The sequence below is a fragment of the Solanum pennellii genome, chromosome 12 (genome assembly GCF_001406875.1).
Source record: "Solanum pennellii chromosome 12, SPENNV200".
Taxonomy (NCBI): domain Eukaryota; kingdom Viridiplantae; phylum Streptophyta; class Magnoliopsida; order Solanales; family Solanaceae; genus Solanum; species Solanum pennellii.
In genome coordinates, this window is record NC_028648.1 from 77748250 (window position 1) to 77768106 (window position 19857).

Sequence of the window (19857 nt, forward strand, 5' to 3'; positions counted from 1 at the left end):
GGGGTTGTGCTGCTAAAATAGAACCGTAGAAATGAATGATGCTTCTAATATAATTTGCCTCTTATCTATATCCGAAAATAGATGAAGAAAAAAGATTTAGAAGAGGCCGACTTTGCTTTCCTGTAAACTGTCTGTTGCACTAATTTTATATATGAGAAAACATGTTTATCCTGGATGAATGCATATTTACAGCAGAAATTAGGGGCGTATGGTTTGCTCCCTATATTTGAACTTTAACTGTGGACAAATAAAAAATTGAAAGAAGATTGTGCATTGGTGTCTGGTGTCCATATTAATATTGATGAATTCATCTAGAAGGGACATCTTGAGCGAAGTGGTCGAACAAGTCTCATCTTGATTAGTTGCCACTTACTGCTCTGTTTCTGCTTTTGATGCTCTAAATGGGATGACATTCCCAAGAAATCCTGTAAGATTTTCGGGAAGTCATATCTTAAGTTGTTTTCACCTCGGTTAATATGTAAATTGAGATACATGAGTGGTTCCTTGAAGTTGATTATTTATGTGCATCGCTGTACTTTTTGCAATTCTGAATCTCGATATCTATAGTACCTGGACTTTTAAGTATGTCCTTGGGTTCATTGTCATTACTCTAAGATGCAAAGAGATGTTGAGGTTAGTTCTTGTTGCCAACTTTCTACTCAGCATGCTTTGATCAGCCCCAAAAATAACTTCCTACCCCATCCCTCCATCCCCCCCCCCCACACACACATTTGCATACCTCTAAAATGTCAGTGTCAGCTCGTCCCAAATTCTTCATGATATTGTTGTTGGTTGCATGATCCAATATAAGGAAAATGGTCAAAATAACCCCTCAACTCATTTATTAGTTAAGTTTATCCCTCGTTATACTATCCAGCTATTTATACCCCTGTCATTACTCATTACCAAACTTAGCAAATATACTCCTTAATTAGACAGTTTGCCCAAATCAATCAAAATTACCCTATTTAAATTTTAAAAAATTAAAATACCCGATTCCCTCTTTAAACCGAATCCGTCCCACTTAATTAAATAAACCCATAACTAATTAAATCCCAAAATCAATTTATCCGATCTTTCTTCATCTCCTTCCTCCATGAAAATACCATGTCTCGTCTTGTACCCAAGGGTTATTGAGATTGACTTTTCCTCCAAGTGAAGCTCCTTAGGTCATCCAAAAATCTGATCTTTGAATTTCCCTTTATCCAAACTTTCTTTTGCAATATTTACTAGAATCTTTCCTGTTGATCCTTCGGAAAGGGAGCTCGTTATGTAAATATTTCATTTAAGGGCCAACCAGAGCTTTACCTTTTGCAGTCATTTGTTTACTGTTGTTGGTTCATAGCTCTTTCATTTGTGTATTGTTATTAATGTTTCCTGGTTATTCTTCTCTGAGGTTGGAGTTCTATTCGAGTCAAAGCTAATATGTGGCTGAATGTTTGTGTTGCACCATAAGAAGCTCTTTAGGTTTGTTGAATCCGAAATGACTCTTTTTTGTACTATTACAGGCAAAAATTTGACATAAATCCAATAAACAGTTTTTAAAAAAATTGCAGCAAAGTGTAGAATTAAATGGATGACTAGGAAGCCTTCAGCATACTGGAAAGGAAGTGCACAATTAGATGCAGCAATATAACTTGATCTTGTATAGATCTTCTAAACTTGAATGCATCCAAATTGGTCCATTACTGTTTGTTGCATAAAAAAGAAATAAGAGGAGGAATAAATGGGCTGTTGCTATTTCAAATGTATGAAGTTTTCCATGTAAGGAGATGAAGAAGATTGGGATAGATGAGTTTTGAGATTGAATTTGTTATAAATTTTAGTGGATCGGGTTCGGGTCAAAGAGGGAATCGGGCAATTTTGGACATTTGGGGGAAACCATCCAATTGAGGGGTGTATTTGCTATGTTTAGTAACAGCGGGTATAAATAATTGGATAGTATAACGAAAGAATAAATTTAACTAATAAACGGAAGTTGAAGGGTATTTTTTACCTTTTCTCTACAATATAACATAGTGTAATGGTTCTCTATTAGTGAATTGAATAGTTAAATATTGATGCTTCTCTTTGAAGCTATACCCTATGTTTATTCAACTAAATAGTGTTGTTTGTTTTCTGCCAGAAGAAGAAAGTAAGAAGCAGGCAAAAGAAATTGAAGGCGTATGATCTTTCTACACTTACAGAGTTTCTCCCCGACTTGAAAGCCTCTCAGCAACCAAAACCTGCAGAGTTCAAGTTGAAAAGTAAAACTAGGAAAAATTTAGTGTGAGTACTTAAAGCTTTGTTTAGCTTTCAAAATCCGTCGTCCTTTTTATGATAGAGCAAATCTTTTTAAAAAATGTCTACTTCCAACAGGTTGAAGGAAGACAATCAATTACAAGCAGTTATTAATCATCCTGCTTTCCAGTCAGATCCATTAGGTGCCATTCATCAACATCTGCAAAGCACACAACCTACTGTAGATGAAAAGCCAAAAATAAGAGAAAATAGAAATGGAAATAGGAAAGGAAAAAAGAAATCTAAAGCCTCAACCGGGCTACAGTCGATGGAGATCTAATGCGCTCTTAAGCTTTTTCTGCTTCTCCAGGTGAGGAATCCCCCATTTTTGGTATGTTGGTCTGTGTTCGTAGCCGTATGTTATAAATAGGGCAACAGTAAGAGGAGTTGGCAAATTGCTTCTGGGATCCTAATTAGAAAAGAGCATGTGAGATGGCTATAAGTAGAAGATACAGATACCCCATTAGGGACTTGTGGTATTTTCTTTTCATCAATTATTTGTAATAGCAACCTGGAAATTCTCTTTTTTTATTGTCCTCTTGCTCTTTGATTACTAAAAATGATCTGTTGATGAACAATTTGCTTGTAAGTTCCTTTTATTGATCAATACAAGGCTTTAGTTTATTACATTGGTGCTTTCATTGATCCTATTCCTACTCCGTGCCTCTGTACCCTTCTACCCTGCTCGATGCTTAATTGAACACCCTCGTTTACTCGTGAAGGTGTTGCAGGAGTTCGTGTAGGTGATGCAAGAGAGTTATTGGTCGAAGATTGGACCCTGAGTTGGGGTCAGGACGTTGGGTTGGTTCGTGCCGGAGGCGGGGTGAGGGTTGTAAGAGAGTTTTGAAAATGTTTTCCCTATGTTTGGTACATAGGTTATTTTCTTTAAAACTGGAGGAAGATAAAGTCCAATAGAAAACATAGTTTAAGCCACCCAAATATGTGGAAATTGAAAAACATTTTCCTTCGTACTGTACACTCCGAGATTGTTTTATACATGGCTAATTATAATAATTTCAGAATAAAATTTGGGATTAACTTTATCTCATGTTTGATTTGGCGTATTATTTATTTTCAGCATAACTTTTACATTAGGGGGTCATTTGGTTTGAATTCAAATTATGATGTAGTTATGATGAGATTATTTTTTATTGAGTGTTTCGTTTATTGTATTTAAAATTATAAATTTTAAGAATAATTTATTATTTACAAAAATGTCCTTCATAAATGTAAAAAGTGATGCAACAAAAGGGTTGAAAGAGACATTTTTGTCATTTATTTATTTTATTCGGAGATAAGTTATATTGGGATTACTATACCACCCAAAGGAAGAGATAACTTATCCTGATACTAATTATTAATCTCAGAATAAGTTATCTTAAACTTGTCAATCAAACAACAAATTAAGCGGTACTATAATATAATTCCAGGTTTATTTGGTATTACCTTCACACCAAACGACCCCTAAGTGGCAAGATTAACTATCCCATAGAACGTGGGATATCCCACCATTGTACCAAACGATCCCTTAGTGTTTTGTTTCGTTATCAGTCTCTTATAATGTCTCATTTTGTTAGACGATGCGTTTTTATCTTTCTTTTATATTGTAATATATTTAGTTTTTCTGGGTCCTTATATCATGTGCATATGTTTACATAGTCCGATCAACTAAGAGCTTGTTTCGCCAAACTATAGTTTGTGTTACGCTAAATAATTTAAATTTTTTTTTCTAGGTTGTGTTTGATTAAAATATTATTTTTTTTAAAAGCTATTTTTGAAGTGTCAATTACTAAGTAATTAAAGGGTCATTATCTTTCCATAATACAAGATAGAAAAAAAATTAAAAAATATGTACACACTTAGTGAGACTCGAACCCATTCAACGTTTCTTATAAGAAAAAACAAACACGCCCAGTGGGACTCGAACCCACAATCCCTTGACTAGAAGTCAAGTGCCTTATCCATTAGGCCATGGGCGCCATTTTGTTTGAACTGAACAAGAAAACAATATAAAATTAGTATTATAAGAAGCAAACTAATCAAATTTACATATACAATTAGATGTTTCATCCCTTTTCAATTTTTCGTATATTTACTTCTTTATATTATGAACCTCTCCAATTAAACATTTTGACTTTGTCATTGTCGACAAGAATGAATTGACAACAATCATTGCAACAAAAAAAAAAATCATGCTTTTTAACTCTGAAAAGCTCATGCATATATATATTATTATTATTATTATTATTATTATTATAAAATCAGTTACAAAACATACATAAAAAATAATTCATGTACCAAACATTCACAATGTATTTTATTGCACGATTCATCCGCATATAAGCATAGCCCATATTCACATTCATATCAGAAAAAGAAATGAAAGTAATTTTATACCAACAATAAATTGCTTTTATTATAAAAGTTAAAGTGAAATTAGAGTTGTTGAATAAAAAGACACGAAGAACTTCACACCAAAGTTGAAGAAACAGATTGAATACAACTTGAATAGCCGAAAATTTAATCAATAGAAGGTTGACTATGAAAGCTTATAATTAAGCAAATATATAGAAGTTATTGACATCTTAAATGATAAAACAAAGTCGTTATAATGGCAATTTAGTAACATAAATAACTATAAATAATATTCATCTATAGAAGTAACCAAATCAACCCTCAAATTATTGATTTAGTTTGATTCGCCCGATTTTTTTTGTTAACCATAAAATTTAGATTGCATTTTAAAATTGATCATGAAAATTGGGACTCAGACTAATTTTCGGGTACAATACTCTAATTTCTTTTCAAATAAAACGTATGTCTAAGAATTTAATCAAAATATTAATAACTTAGTTTTTTAAATTTAAATTTCAAAATCTATGATCAAACTCGAGCTAAAATACGTGAGGGAACAGAGTTTCATTAACATGAAGAAAAATTGCCACTATTCATTACAAAAAAAAATTTCCATTGAATGATTCAAAATTGAGTAATTTTCCCAGAAAAAATGCTCAGAACTTCAGTTTTTGTTACCACTTCGAAGCACTCTGTTTGAAGGCTCCACAGTCGTCTTCTTCCTGGGTGTTGCTGAAACCGATGAATTTCCCCTTGTACTGGAACTTGGTGGAGTTGGGTCAGAACCCATTTCAGTTTTTCCCCGGGAAGTGGAAGCTCTGCCTTTTGGTGGTTGTGGGTCAGCAGGAGGAGTTGGATCAGAATCGGATTTGGGTTTACTCCGGCGAGCAGTGGACGCTGTGGATTTTGCTGGTTGTGAATTTACCAATCTGGCTTTGCCCTGACGGGTGAGAACACTGGAAGTTGGAATCACAACTGACCTTTTCTTGAGGGGCAACCGCTTAGCGAGGATGGCATTGGCTTCAGAGCTTGTTATACTCACTGGTTTGAACAGGCTTGGGTACTTCTTGTCTTTCATATCTTCCGGCGTATTTTCCTCAGAAGGCACCATTTTCGCTTTGCCTTTATCAAGTCGATCGGAACTGGAGGAGGGTTCCATACTTAACCTTTTCTTGGCTGGTCCGGGGACTCTTGCGTTTCCCTCATAAGAAGTTGTGCTGGATATCTTGGTACTGGATGAACGAGTATTTGGTGATATAATGGGTTTTTGAGCAATAGGCGATTTGGGTATTTCATTGCGACGGCGGGCGGCGACGGCGGCGGTGGCGGAGGGAGAAGAGGCGCCGCCAGCAGTGTTGATACCTTTGCCGCGTTGTTGTCGAGTAGATCTTTGAGTAACAATGGCGGCAGACTCCGTATTCGTCTTATTCTTTGAGTCCATGGAAGAAGATTCACCAGAAGTGTTTGTTTTAGCCTTTTCCGATTTGGGTGGTTGAGAAACAGAATCAGAAGGTACACCAGAACCCACTTTGTCTATGCCAAGTTTTCGAACAGCGCTTCGAGTACCAATGGCGGCAGGCCCTGAATTCGCCTTTTTCTTGGAATCCATAGAAGAAGATTCTCCACCACCACCACCATCAGAAATCTTTGTTTCTACCTTCTTGGACATGGGTGGCTTAGGATCAGAATCCACTTTTCCTTTACCGCGTAGTCGAACAGAGCTTTGAGTACCAATGGCAGCAGGCCCTGAATTCACCTTTTTCATCAAACCCATTGACGAAGATTCACCACCACCACCACCACCATCAGAATTCTTTGTTTCTGCCTTCTTGAACCTGGGTGGCTTAACATTACAACCCAATTTTGCTATTCCACTTCCAGATGAGCTTGGAGCAACATTAACAGGTGGTCGCTGAGGATCAGAATCAGAACCCAAATTGGGTCTTGCAGTGCGTGGAAATGTTCGAGTACCAATGGCGGGTTGATGAGTGGAAGTTGAGGACGACGACTCCTTCTTAGGAGCCATGGAAAACAGAGCTTTCTTTCTTGGTGAATAACAGAAAACAGAGCAACTATAGCTGGCTTTGATTTGATAGTCTATTTATACGCAGTCTTCTTCGATTTTGGGCGCCCAATTCAAATGATTTGTTTTCTTTATCAGATATATCTGTATATGAGTCCGACTAATTTAAGTCGATAGAATTATAATCTATACCGTTACGTTTTCTTACGTCCGATTAATTTGAGCAGATAGTATTTTTATAGTCTTGCTCTATTTCTTTTGTTTTCTTACACGATATTTAATATTTGTACGGAAGTTTGATTAGTTTGAGTTGATTGTATTATAATCTTTCTTTGTTTTTCATTTTCTTACCTAATATATAGGTTACTTGTTTGAATTCGGATTAATCTGTGTTAATAGTATTATAATCTTTATGCAAGTTTTTGTTTCTTACTAGATATTCATTATTTGTATTAAAATCGGACTAATATGAGTTGACAGTATTTTAATTTTTTTTTCTTTTCTTACCTGATATTCGATATTTGTATGGAAGTATGACTAATTTGAATTGATTGTATTGTAATCTTTCTTCATTTTTTTTTGTTCTTTTATATTCTTTATTTGTATAGAAGCCAGATCGATTTGAGTTGATTGTATTGTAATCTTTCTTCATTTTTTTTTTAATTTTAACCTAATATCCAATGTTTGTATAGAAATGTGACTAATGTATCAAAGTTAGACCAATTTGAGTTAATAATATTACAATTTTTCTTCAATTTTTTTGTTTTCTTACATGATATCTAGTATTTGTATGGATGTTCAACTAATTTGAGTTAATGATATTATTATATTTCTTTATTTTTTGTTTTTTTACCTGATATTGAATTTTAAAAGTCGGCTTATTTAAGTAGATAATATTATAATCTTTCTTAATTTTTTTTACTTAATACTCAATACTCATATTAAAATTCGTATAAAATCAATTAGTTAAGCAAACTGAGATAGAGGAAATAAAAAACTAATATTGAACACAAAAACAAATCATTAATTTTAATAGTTGCTTAACACACACACAAACAAAAAAAAACCTCAATTTTTAAAGGGTTGATGAATAATGAGGAATGACTTAAATAAAAGGATATCAAGACACATTTTGAATTAATATTGTAACTATAATAATATTCATTTCAGTTACCTCAGTTTAACTGCAATAACCAAAATGTCCCCTAAATACCGTATCTTTTCTTAGGTGCTTCTTGTAAGCTAAAGTTATTTGCCAAAGTTATTTAGTTCTAAGCATATTTAACATATCATTGTTGTAGTTTTTTTTTTAGAAAAATACATAAGTATCCCATCGATCTATACTCAAAATTTTTGAGACACACTTATACTATACTAAGGTCTTATTATTCCTCTGAACTTATTTTATAAGTAATTTTCTACCCCTTTTCTGCCTACGTGGCATTAGCTTGAAAAAAAAAGTCAATCAGCGGCCCACAAGATAGTGTCACGTAGGCCAAAAAGGGATAGAAAATTATTAATAAAATAAGTTCAGGGGGTAATAGGACCTTAATATAGCATAAGTGTGTCTCTAAAAGTCCACAATAAATTTAGGACCATCCTAATTTGACTTTTGGTTCACTTTTCGGTTGGGCATGAACATGAAGGGGGAGGGAATGTTAGAGTGAGTAAAATTTCTATATTAGTTCGGAATTAATCTAATGATCTGCTTATATGAATTTGAACAATCATCTAATTGCTATAGGGGTTGAGTTAGACTCATGTGTCATATTTTTAGTTATCATCACATATTATTCCTAAAGTTTCTCAAATTACAATAAGTTTAAACTATTCAGAATTGGCAGATATATTGATCATTCGCCCAATACATAGCAAACAATTATGTATCAGATATATAAATTATGTATTAAATACATAACTATCTAATTCATACTAATTTAGGTCTGAAACAACAATAACATTTGTACCTGACACATTGTACGCACACACAAAAAAAAATCGTAATATGTTTATAAAGGTGGAGTGATATATCCCGATGTCAAGAGAGAAAAGGAAAAAAGAAATTTTGTAATTACTTCAAATGGTAGGAATTTCTAGATATTGTGTTATCTTAGGTCGTGTAATAACATAATTTCCCTATAAATATTGTATAAAAATGTATAAGAATATATATATACATCATTGATACACAATTATACCTTCTATACACATTATACACCAATACCATTTATACGATATTGTTACATTATAGGAAAAATTACATAAATTAATACATTTTAAAAAATAATTACTGATTTTAGCGATACTTTTTGTTTATTACCATTTATAGCAATGCTTTGTTAAATCTGTAATATGTATTAAAAGTGAATTATGTATGCAATATATATGAATTATAATTGTTTTTTGAAATATATCATGTTTGTTTGGTAAAAAATTGTCTCATTGTATTATAAGTGTATTAAAATGTGTGATAAATGTATTATTCATCATTAAAATTTGTATTATATGTGAATAATATATTGTTCTTTGTAATATGTATTAAACTTGTATTATAAATGAATTAAAAGTGATCAAGTGAGGTAAAAATATTATTGCTATAAATGGTAAATATTTTTTTATTATAGTATATTTATGTAAGTTTCCCTACATTATATGTACATATAAACATTTTTATCGATTTTTTCGTCGTTGTCCGTATAGTTAATTTACTAGTATATACAGAGATGGAAGACTGGAATATAACCTTGTAATTGTATAGTAATATAAACTATATAAATCATAAAAGATATTAATAAATCTTTATTATATACACGGCATTAGTACTGGTATGATGTATATCGTGTGTGTTAATTATATAATATGGAAAAATGACAAAAATCTCACATTTAAGTTTTCTTATTATCATTATCTTCTATTAGTTTTACAGATCTCCAAAATTTCTCATTTTCACGTATCAATTAATGTATTCGCGCATCAAATTAATGTAATTCGCGCATCAAATTAATATATCTCATGCATCAGAATAATGTATCTCACGCATCAGTGTATCATGTATAAAATGTAATGTCTCTTACTTAACGATTAATGTATCTCGTGCATCAGATTAATGTATTAGTGCTTATATTATTGTATCAGTTTGAGAGATTTCTATAATTATAAACTTATAAGGGACAAATAATAATTTTACCTTAAAAGTATGTGATTTCTGTCCTTTGCCCGTATAATATTAAATGTATAATTTATATGTAAATATTTGTTTTTAAGAATATAATTTTTTTAGAAAAATTATATTAATGAATCTGAATATTTTAAGTATGCATATATTAAAATCCTCTCCTTCCAATTTCACCAAAATAGTTCCTTTTAATTGCTGATTTAGAAATATAATGATATTATAACCATGAGAGAACATGAGGATTAAATTAATAAGGATCAAAATTGATCCCTAAATAATTAATTACTCTCTAAATTATTTGTTATACTTTCTTTGATTTATACTATTTGCTGTTTTTAGTTTGAACACGTCTTTTAAAAAATTCTTAATTATTTGAAGAAATTGAAAGTGTTTTCACGAAATTATAATTAATTAAATAATATTAATTTAATATGATTTCTTGATTTTGCAAAAAATTTCTTATCTAATTAAAGGTGAAATTGAAAAAAGAAAATACCTTTTTGATTATGTAAAAATTAGTTTATTTTCTATTAAACATAAAATAAAAGTAAAAAAAAAAAACCCACATAATATGGATCAAGAAAGTGTAGTTAATATTCCTTAATTGGTGAATTACTTAAAATCTCAAAAAAAGGATTAAAATAGGTATGTACTTATATTTACATTCAATTTAGGTAATAAAAATAATAATTATCTCAAAATGACAAAATCTTTACAAATTTGATTCAAAATTTGAATTCTCTACATTAGTACAATATATCCATGTAATTATTGGTAAGTGGAATTCATTTTATTTCTATAATAGGTACACAAATATTAATATTCTTCTATTTTTAAAATATGTCAAAAGTAATATGAAATTTTTGCCATATATAGTTGAATTGAAGACATAGGAATATATTTTTTTATTTCTAATATAAATAGAAGTGTAAAAGTTTGAAAAAAATAAATCAATTGTTTAAAAAGTTCAGAAATTGAAAATGAAGCAAGCTATAGCAACATGTTTCTTCCTAATAGCTTTTCTTTTTCTCACCTCAGGTATATATAATAAGTTAGTTTTTATTTTTCGGATTTACTGTGTTTAAGTGATTGCACCTTATTGTTATTATTATGGTATTTTACATACACTATCGAGTTTTTCTTGTAATTGTTATTTTAATTTTGCTTGAGGTGACTATCTTTTAAAAATAATTTTGCTACCTCGTAAAGATAGTGATAAGGTCTGTTACACTTTACCTTTGCTAGAAGATCCCATTTTGTGGAATTTCACAAGGTTTTTGTTATTTTTATTTACAATCTTTCTACCTCGTAAAGATAGTGATAAAGTCTGTCACACTCTACCCTCAGGACCCTATTTTGTGGGATTCCACAAGGTTTTTTTTTTTTTTTGGTTGTAGAATAGGTTTTATTTTACGATCTTTCTACCTCGTAAAGATAATGATAAGGTCTACCACATTCTACTCTTGAGACCCCATAAGACTTTTTTTTTTGTAAGATAATTTTTATTTTCATTATTTGTTAAATTGTGTGTATTTATAAAATTTTAATATTACAAATATTTTTGATGAATCTCCCAAGTAGCTTTCTAAGAATGATTAAGTTCTTATTCCCATCTTTCATAAACGTAAAGAGACAGTATCTGATAGACTCTCGAGTTGATGAGTAAAGGACAAAATCATAGTTAAAAGGTCAAATCTATTTATGTATCTATTTATTTAAAAATTGGCATTTCTAATGATTTTTTTGATTTTTTTAGGTATGATTTCAGCTGAGGGTGCTCTAGTAAATATTTGTGAGAGATTAGTACTTGGAATTGATTGTCCAGTAGAATCACAATCAAGAATATGCCTAACAGAGTGCACTAAAATATCCAGTGGTCATAAACCTTATGAACATTATTGTTTACAAGGTCAAGATTCAACTTATTGCTATTGTGAATGGGAAGCTGATTTTTGTAACTAAGGGATCGTTTGATAGAGTGCATTTAAAAATCGTTTGGTACAGAATGATCAGTATCAGGAATTTTTTTTTAAGAATGTAATAAGTTTTACGTCATTATTATTTTGCTAATAATATATATAGTGTTATTGTTATTGAAAGTGTTCGCGACATATATTGAAAGAATATTATAATATATCGCGCATTAATGGCAGGGCCTTGCTCATCCGTCTTAAGAAAAAGACATGTGTTTTAGACCCCAAATTTGAGGATTATCATTTCTTTACAATAATTGATTATATTTTCTCTTTTAAAGAAAGTGGATCGAAATACTCCTCGTAGAAAAAGTAACCTTTTAATATAAAACGAAAGATTTGTATAGAAGTTTAAGAGAATATAAAATAAAAAGGATTGTATTATCAATTGAAAAAAATCAATTATATAAAAGTTATTAACGATTTATGTTTGAGACATTCATTTTAATTGCTAATCTGCTTGAACCGTCTCCCCGATTGAGGGGATCAACTTTCCTAATTTTTTTTTTTTTTAGGAATAGAAATGTTAGCATGTGCTAGAATCAAGATTAAAACAATTTAATCTTCCATACTCCATCTAATTTAACAAAAATTTCACAATGATTTTAAGAAAATCACACTTCTGAAAAATAGATGAGCATATAAAATAACTTTTTCAAATATACCCAAAGCAATTATCCCTTAAATTAATAACTTAATGGGGAACAAATACATCAAAATAAAAATAATTACTCCCCCGACACACTTTTCTGATTTTAAAATTCAAATAATTCAATCTTTGATTGTAATTTTATCATTACATCTTTTAGATATTTTGATTTTTTTAATTATTGTGACTTGTAACTTCTAGATTTTTGAGTAACGCCACATCATGTCTAATCGTACATGATGCTTGCTTCATGAACTTAATTAAAAAAATAATATTGCGCTAGCTCTTGCTATCAGCTATAACTTTTAACATGACGATAAACGTTTCGATTCTCAAAAGCAGCATGAGGTATACTTTTTTGACAATGATGGTAAGCGTTTGATCGTAAGAGAAACCCTTAGTGAGGTTGGTACATACAATAGTTGTGTGCTTGCTTTTCATCACTTGAGATACAAAGAAAAAGTCTTTCATATGCTGCAGCCATTTTGGTAGCAGTAAACAACTTCAAACCCCTCTTTCTAGCAAATCTTCCTTTCTTCTGTAAACTTTCCCTTCCATCCTCCAAAATCTTATACAAAGCTTTCTTCAATTCCCTTACTGTAGGTGCATATGTATACCCGATTTCTTGGCTAACGATGATCGAACCAGTAATGCTGGCGAGTTTCGTTGCTAACAAAGGTTTACCTGTTAGTATGGCTTCTAATAGTGTGTGATCCAATCCTTGAGCTCTTAATGTGGGGTTTATGAATACATCTATTGCATTGTAGAATCCTGCTAGTTGATCCTGTTCTAATGGTCCTAAAACCATCACATTATTCGATCCGAGGCCTTTGTATCGAGTACCCCATGGACCATTTCCAGCAACCAGAACAATGACATTGTCCCTGAATGTTGAGTTCTCATTGAAAATTTGTTGTAAGGCTTCAAACATTAAAGGGTGTCCTTTATCTTTAACTAACCTCCCGGCTAACCCCACGATTAGGGACTTTGATTCCGGGATTCCAAGGTTGGATCTGAAAGCACTGCCCTTTGAAACATCAGGCTTGAATATCTCCTCATTGACACCGTTTAGTATGACATGAACGCGTTCTTCAGGGATCATATAGATCCTTTTAAGTACATCTCCAGCATGATCACTCGTGGCAACGTGGTGAGCGTAATTTGGGAAAAACTTTACCTCTTCAATAACCTTCTTCATTCTTTCAGACAAAGCAGGGGACTTTACAGGATCATCAGTAGTATTTCGGAGAAGCTCCTGTATTATATCAGAATGTATAGTTTCATAGGCAATTCCATGCCAGCTAACAGCAAGATTTTTCAGGTTTTTCGATCTAGTATGTCTAAGGCCTACACTCTCTGTATGAATCACATCGAAGGGCCTTTTTGTCGCGTTTTCTGCTTGAAATTGCTTCCAAACAACGGCTTGGTCAAGATATCCGGCAGCAGTAGGCCTCGAGATGTGAAAATGTGGATATAAAGGGAATGATGAGTTGGAGGATGAAGCTGTGAAGATATGAAGCTCGTGGCCTCGTTTAGCTAAGGCGAGATGGAGTGTTAAGGCGTGTCGTTCAAGTCCTCCAGCTTGATTTTCATCTGGCCATTTCTTGACAAACAGAGCAATTTTAAGGAGTCTTTGAGGTGGTTGTGAGGAAAAGTCAAGATGATTCCAAGCTTTCGAGAATCTCAGTAGATTAGTTGATCCGTTTTCGTTGCTCACTGTCATTTGGATATAGGAATAGCCATAGCCAAAGAAACAAGGCCAGTAGAGTAGAGGAATAGATGACAAGGCAAAGAAGAAAACAAGAAACCAGAAACAAAATCGAAAACTGGAAAAACCAGTTTGATCTTTTGCCATGAGTACAGTTCAATACCAAGAACCTCAATTCCTTTTCTGAAGAAAAAAAAAAGTGCCATGATTCATTTCTTTATTAAGTTGTACTCCCTCGATTTTAGTCCGTTTGAAAAATAATGTCTTCTATCTTTTATAATAATTTTCCATGTGACATGTTTAAGAGCACAAGCAATCTATACATTTTCTTACTTTCTTAAACTCCGTGTCAAGTTAAAACCAGACAAACGGAGTTTCTCTTTTGAGATCTAACATAGAGCTGCTGCACATGATTGTGAGCTTGTTTAAATAATACTCACACATATCTATAAGTCCTCAATTTAAGTTGACTAAATTGGTTGCTTGTATAATCTGCACAAGTCTCAATCCATGTTAATAAATTATAAGGTCACAAATCTCGAGTAAAACAGAAAAAGATATAATAGTCTTCAGTATTAGGAATAAGCTAAAGCAACAGTCACAGCAACAGAATAAAGTATTGTTCTTAGTTTACCACTCGGTTTCTGGTATCTGCACTGCGACCCCAACTAATTCAGATTCTAGGCGCGTAAAATGCCAAACATTTTTGTGGCACGTAGATTAAGATATAGGATTGTATTGAGTAATAACAAACTTGGTTATATCACACATTCATATGAGAAGTTGTCTAAAGATGATGATAATTCACAAGTGCCTACTGCTGCTTGTTATAACAACAAGAAAGAAATCAAAACTTACACTAAACATGTCGAAGTTGTTCCACCTTGATCATGATTTTTCGAGAGACATACAACTAACAATATACTGATGAAGAATCCTAAAGGTTCTTTCTGCTGCCAAAGACAGAAAGTGATTTTTGGTAATAAACAGAACGACTTCGATGGTAATCAATCCAAATACATAACTGTCGAATAGCTTCCCTCTTTTCCTCCTTGAGAGCCAACATACTATCGTCTTTTTCCTTTAGCATTTTCTCCAACTCCCTAACCTTATTGTCTGATTTCCAAACCTTCTCTCTATACACTAATATCTCGGCTTCCTTGATGTCCAACTGTTCAAGTAAGCAGTCTAAATCATCTTGTACATGTACTATTGCTTTGTTTTTCCTCATAACCCAATCTTTTACGAATTTCAGCTCACAAGAAACCTTTGACATTCGATTAAAGAAATGACCGGTACACTCCTCAAATTTTAGAGCTACTGTGTCTAGTGAAGCCAACGTATCGTTTGCTGTCAGTGTCATATCCTTAATGCCTCGAACCCCAACTTGTAGCCTTGCATTTTTCTCTTTTAGATCATTATTTTCTTTCTCGTACGAGTCTCTTGTTCTTTGATACCACTCCTTGTTCTCAAGGTGCATTTGCTCTGCCACACGGATTCTCCTGCTCAAGATTCTCAGACCATCTTCAAACTTCTTACGCAAATCTTCGGTCATTTCTTCTATTTTCTTTTCAGCACTTTGCAAATTTGATTTGGAATCTTCTAACCTGATCTTCATTTGTCTATGTTCCTCATTCAGCTTCTTTATAATATCTTCATTTTCTCTTATTGACTTCGCCTGATCTGTGATCTTCGTGGTCAAATCGATGTTTTTCTTTTCCATATGATTAAGGCTATTGTACGAGTTATGTTTATCTTTCTCAAGCTGTGACAGCAATAGAACTTTTTCAGTTTCCTCGGTTCGTAGCTGCTGCTGAAGAGTGTTGATTTGTGTTGCCATAGATGAATTCTCATTCGTGTAGGCCTCGTGTTTCTTCTGAAGAGTTGACATCTCATGTTTCTTCTCTAATAGAATGGTTTCCAATTCTTTCATCTTATCGGTTAGCTCCTCTTTTTCTACTTGTGAACGATGAGCTTCTTGGTTTATATCCCTTATCTGCTTTTCCAAGTCACTCTTTTGGCTGCAGAGTGAGTCTACCTCCAATTTCAAGTCTTTTACATGTAATTGTAAGCCTTCTTTCTCTTTTAATGTCTCCTTCTCAATCGAAGAGGCGCTTGTTAGTTTCTCGTTTAGATTTTCAATCTGGAGATGACATTCCGAAAGTTCTTCATTTTTTTCTTTGAGTGACATTTCTACTTCTGATTTACGATGGCTCGTGGCTTCCAGCTCTTGCTGCAGAAACTCAATCTTTTCGGTTAAATCCTTAACTTCTACAGTTCCCTCGTGGCACTTCTTTTCCAGTGACAACTCCAGCTCGCGTTTCTGATTGTTGAAGGACTTAATCTGTTCATTCCTTTCCGTATGTAAAGAATCCAACTCTTGCTGCAGAGACTTTGCCTGTGCCATTAGATCATCAATTTTCGACTTTGAGTTGGTCTGATTTTCTTCGAATCTTGTAAGAAGATTAGAAAATTGATCTGATTTCTCTTGAAATGCTGCTTCCATTTGTTTAAATTCATTTGACTTGCACGTAAACTTCTCTCCGAGTTCTTTCTTTTGTACACATGAGGTTTCAAGCTCAATCTTCATCATCTCAATTTGATCCTCTAGTGTCTTTATCTCAGCCAATCTCTCACTCTCGTGAACCTCGTAGTTCTTGGTTAGAGACAAGATATCTTCTTCTTTTTCTGTTAGTTTCTCCTTCAACCAGGCAGATTCATTTATCAACTTCTCCGTCATGCTATTTTCTGTGCCTTGATTGTTCAAGTCCTTGAAAAAATCTCGAGATTCTGGTTCTTGAACAGAAGATGTTGGTGAATCAGGTAATGAGTCCAAGTCCAAACTTGCATTTTCGTGATTTGTAGTGTTCGAAAAGTATGAGGTGCCTTCGCCAGCAAACTGCCACGGGGAATGATATGCTTCGGAATCTGAAACTGAAGAAGATGAAGATGCATCATCGTCCCCGGCTTTGGCACAAAGATTATACTTCACTTCTCCTTTGAGATTTTCATACTTAGCATAGAGTGACTGGTATTGTTTATGGAGATCATCAACAAGTTGGATAAGTTCTGCTCTTCTCCTTATGTTCCCCTCTCTACTTCCTTTGTTCATACTCTTACTCAGCTTCACAATCCTTTTTACCTTGTTTTCAATCTCTGCAATAAACAACAAACTCATCGAGTTACGACTCTTTACAACAACAACAACAACATATCCAGTGAAATTTCACTAAGTTAGGTCTGGTGAGGTAGAGTGTACGCAGACCTTATCCCTACCTAGTGGAAGTAGAGAGGTTATTTCCAAAAGACCCTCGGATCAAGTCAAACAAATCATAGTAGTGATGAAAAGAAAACGCGACAATGAAGAAAACATGTCAACTAATAGTTTGTTTCCAAAAGACCCTCGGATCATGTCATAGTAATCGAAATTGTACTCAATTTGCCTCTACTAAGCTAAACCACAACCCCTCATAACATTGTAAGAGAACTGAGGCTGTTTTCAAGTGGAATAGTTACCTATTTTTATGCCTTTCAACTGTGCTTCTTTTTCAGGATCCATATGAATCTGAAAAGCCTTCAACGAACCCTTCAAACGTTGCTTCGCCATCTCTGCTTCCATTATTTTCAAAGGGAAGTACCACTTAAGATTGAACGATTGCTAGCGTCAAAATGACTGATCCATCTGAGACAAAGGACATCCAGGATCTGCAATAGCTCATTTAGATAATGTACATAACTTAATTCCAGCAGCTAATAACATACAAAAATTGCCCGTTGAACGTGAAATACTTTGTGCACCAGACTTCCGTTTAATAACATAAAAGGTAAGTATTGAACATGGATTGCATGGTTCAAACTAGTAACATACATGGAAGAAAATCCAAACACAAATATTTTTTGATTAATCATCCATGCATATTCGAATTTAATGAAACAACAATAACATACGCTATGTAATCCCACAAGTGAGGTACGTATGAGGGGCGTGTACGCAACTTTACCCCCATACATTGTGTAGGTAGAGAAACTTTTTTCGATACGTACATGAACAGATCTAATGTAATTAACATTTGAAATCATGGATGTACAAACATAATCTCTCATTAATAATCATTAGGATTATTCAAAATTTATCTTTATTTGTCCATTACAACATAGAAAATGCATAACGAAAAGATTAAAAAAATATTTAAATTCTTACCTGAAAAACTGTGAGGAAATAGAAGAATAGCCATTTGCATTTTCTTAACATGTGTAGTATCTTGAAACTAAGGGGAAATTTCAGTTACTTTTTCTACCATGATATTCTATGGCTATTAGGCATCAATAATTATCGTAAATATATTTTACAGTAACGTATTAAATGTTATTTTATCTATAAGATTCAATCGGTAAAATTAACAACGGACATATTTAACGGACCATAAAATGTAAATAAACGTTATATGAAACAATAGTTTATCTAATTTTTTTTGAAAAATTTGGGAATTTATTTAATTTTTAATTAGTAAAATAAATATATTATTTAAAAACATATTTAAGTAATTTAATTTTTAACTAAAGGACATTACATTTTAAATATAGTATGAATGAATGAATTAATTATTTAATAAAGCACTCTTGATAGTTACAGAGTGGCTCGATAGTGTTAAAAAAATATTGTGTTTTAGACCTCCAAATTTAAGGGGCCTCATTTTAAATAATAATAAGTTATAAGTTATTATCTTTTAACAAATATTTAATACTATTTGTAGAAAAAATAAACTTTTAATGAAAAATGAAGGAATTAGTAGAAATTTGACATATTTGAGTACTATATATCATGAAAAATAATTTAAAATAAGAAATGGTTATATTATCAAGTTTAAGGCCCCATTAATTTTTAACTTAGGCCACTAATATGATTGAGCCGCTCTTGAACTATTGCAGTAACAAAAATACATATCTAGTAAACTGTTAGTGAAAAAACTTACAAGCTAATAAAATTGCAAGATTACAATTGAAAATAAAATGAAGAAAGTAATCTCTTCAGGCTGAGGCGCGGATATCTCGCTCTCTTTAAGGAGATTCAAGCCCACTGCAGCAAATGTTTTCACCGGTCCAGCAGTAGTCCTCTTTGACTTGTCCCCTCCAGGATACAACAGCCTTCACAAAGTATAACTCAACAACTCTGGACAAGAGTTGAGTCCAAAGCTCCACAAAAAAGAACACCTCCCTTCAACTAATAAGAACTCTCTTTTAGACTAACTCTTTCACTCTTTGTTTTCTCTTATGAATTGTGTGTGTATGAAACCAAATGAAGACTACCACTATTTATACTACAAGAAATCTTCCTAGCAATGAATAGGAAGATAATGGAGGTAGTAAATAGTGAAGATAATGGCCTTAGGAGTTTCATAGGTTACAATGGGAGTTACATAGGTTACATAAGTTACAATGGGAGTTACATAGGTTACAATGGGAGTTACATAGGTTACATAGGTTACAAAGAGTAATGGAGGAATTAAGAATGAAATACATTGATGGATAACCAATGCTAATGGATGATGTAGAAGTCATCCACTCCAATGTTCATTCTTATAACTCCAAAAGTAGGTTACAAAGAGTAATGGAGGAATTAAGAATGAAATACATTGATGGATAACCAATGCTAATGGATGATGTAGAAGTCATCCATTCCAATGTTCATTCTTA

The 19857-nt window shown here is 32.7% G+C and overlaps 4 protein-coding genes and 1 non-coding gene across 8 annotated transcripts in view; 1 reads left to right on the forward strand and 4 right to left on the reverse strand.

Annotated features, from left to right (window-relative positions):
- The window catches only part of LOC107005424, a 6180-nt gene extending 2845 nt beyond the window's left edge, over nt 1-3335 (forward strand). For 2 of the 4 annotated variants that reach the window (XM_015204016.2, XM_015204017.2), the window contains exons 5-6: nt 2126-2268; nt 2359-2907. In XM_015204016.2, the coding sequence (XP_015059502.1) occupies nt 2126-2268; nt 2359-2560 (345 nt within the window). In that variant the 3' untranslated portion in view covers nt 2561-2907. Of the gene's footprint in view, nt 1-2125; nt 2269-2358; nt 2908-3002 lie in introns of those variants that run through there. The other 2 variants (XM_027913880.1, XM_027913881.1) reach the window with 2 other exon arrangements.
- Nucleotides 3336-4186: 851 nt separating this feature from the next.
- Nucleotides 4187-4259, reverse strand: TRNAR-UCU. The gene has a single exon. It is a non-coding gene; the product is annotated as a tRNA-Arg (tRNA).
- Nucleotides 4260-5299: 1040 nt separating this feature from the next.
- Nucleotides 5300-6661, reverse strand: LOC107006545 (endochitinase A-like). The gene has a single exon (XM_015205071.1). It carries the CDS (start codon nt 6659-6661, stop codon nt 5300-5302), a length of 1362 nt encoding a protein of 453 aa, XP_015060557.1.
- Nucleotides 6662-12770: 6109 nt separating this feature from the next.
- On the reverse strand, nt 12771-14316 carry LOC107006859. Its single transcript, XM_015205373.2, has one exon. The coding sequence runs from the start codon at nt 14308-14310 to the stop codon at nt 12853-12855; it is 1458 nt and encodes a 485-aa protein (XP_015060859.1). The 5' UTR covers nt 14311-14316; the 3' UTR covers nt 12771-12852.
- A 445-nt stretch (nt 14317-14761) lies between these two features.
- Nucleotides 14762-18448, reverse strand: LOC107006870 (COP1-interactive protein 1-like). Its single transcript, XM_015205388.2, has 3 exons — nt 18365-18448; nt 17680-17868; nt 14762-17319 (listed from the first exon to the last, which is right to left on the reverse strand). The coding sequence occupies exons 2-3, from the start codon at nt 17780-17782 to the stop codon at nt 15101-15103; spliced, it is 2322 nt and encodes a 773-aa protein (XP_015060874.2). The 5' UTR covers nt 17783-17868; nt 18365-18448; the 3' UTR covers nt 14762-15100.
- Nucleotides 18449-19857: the final 1409 nt, after the last annotated feature.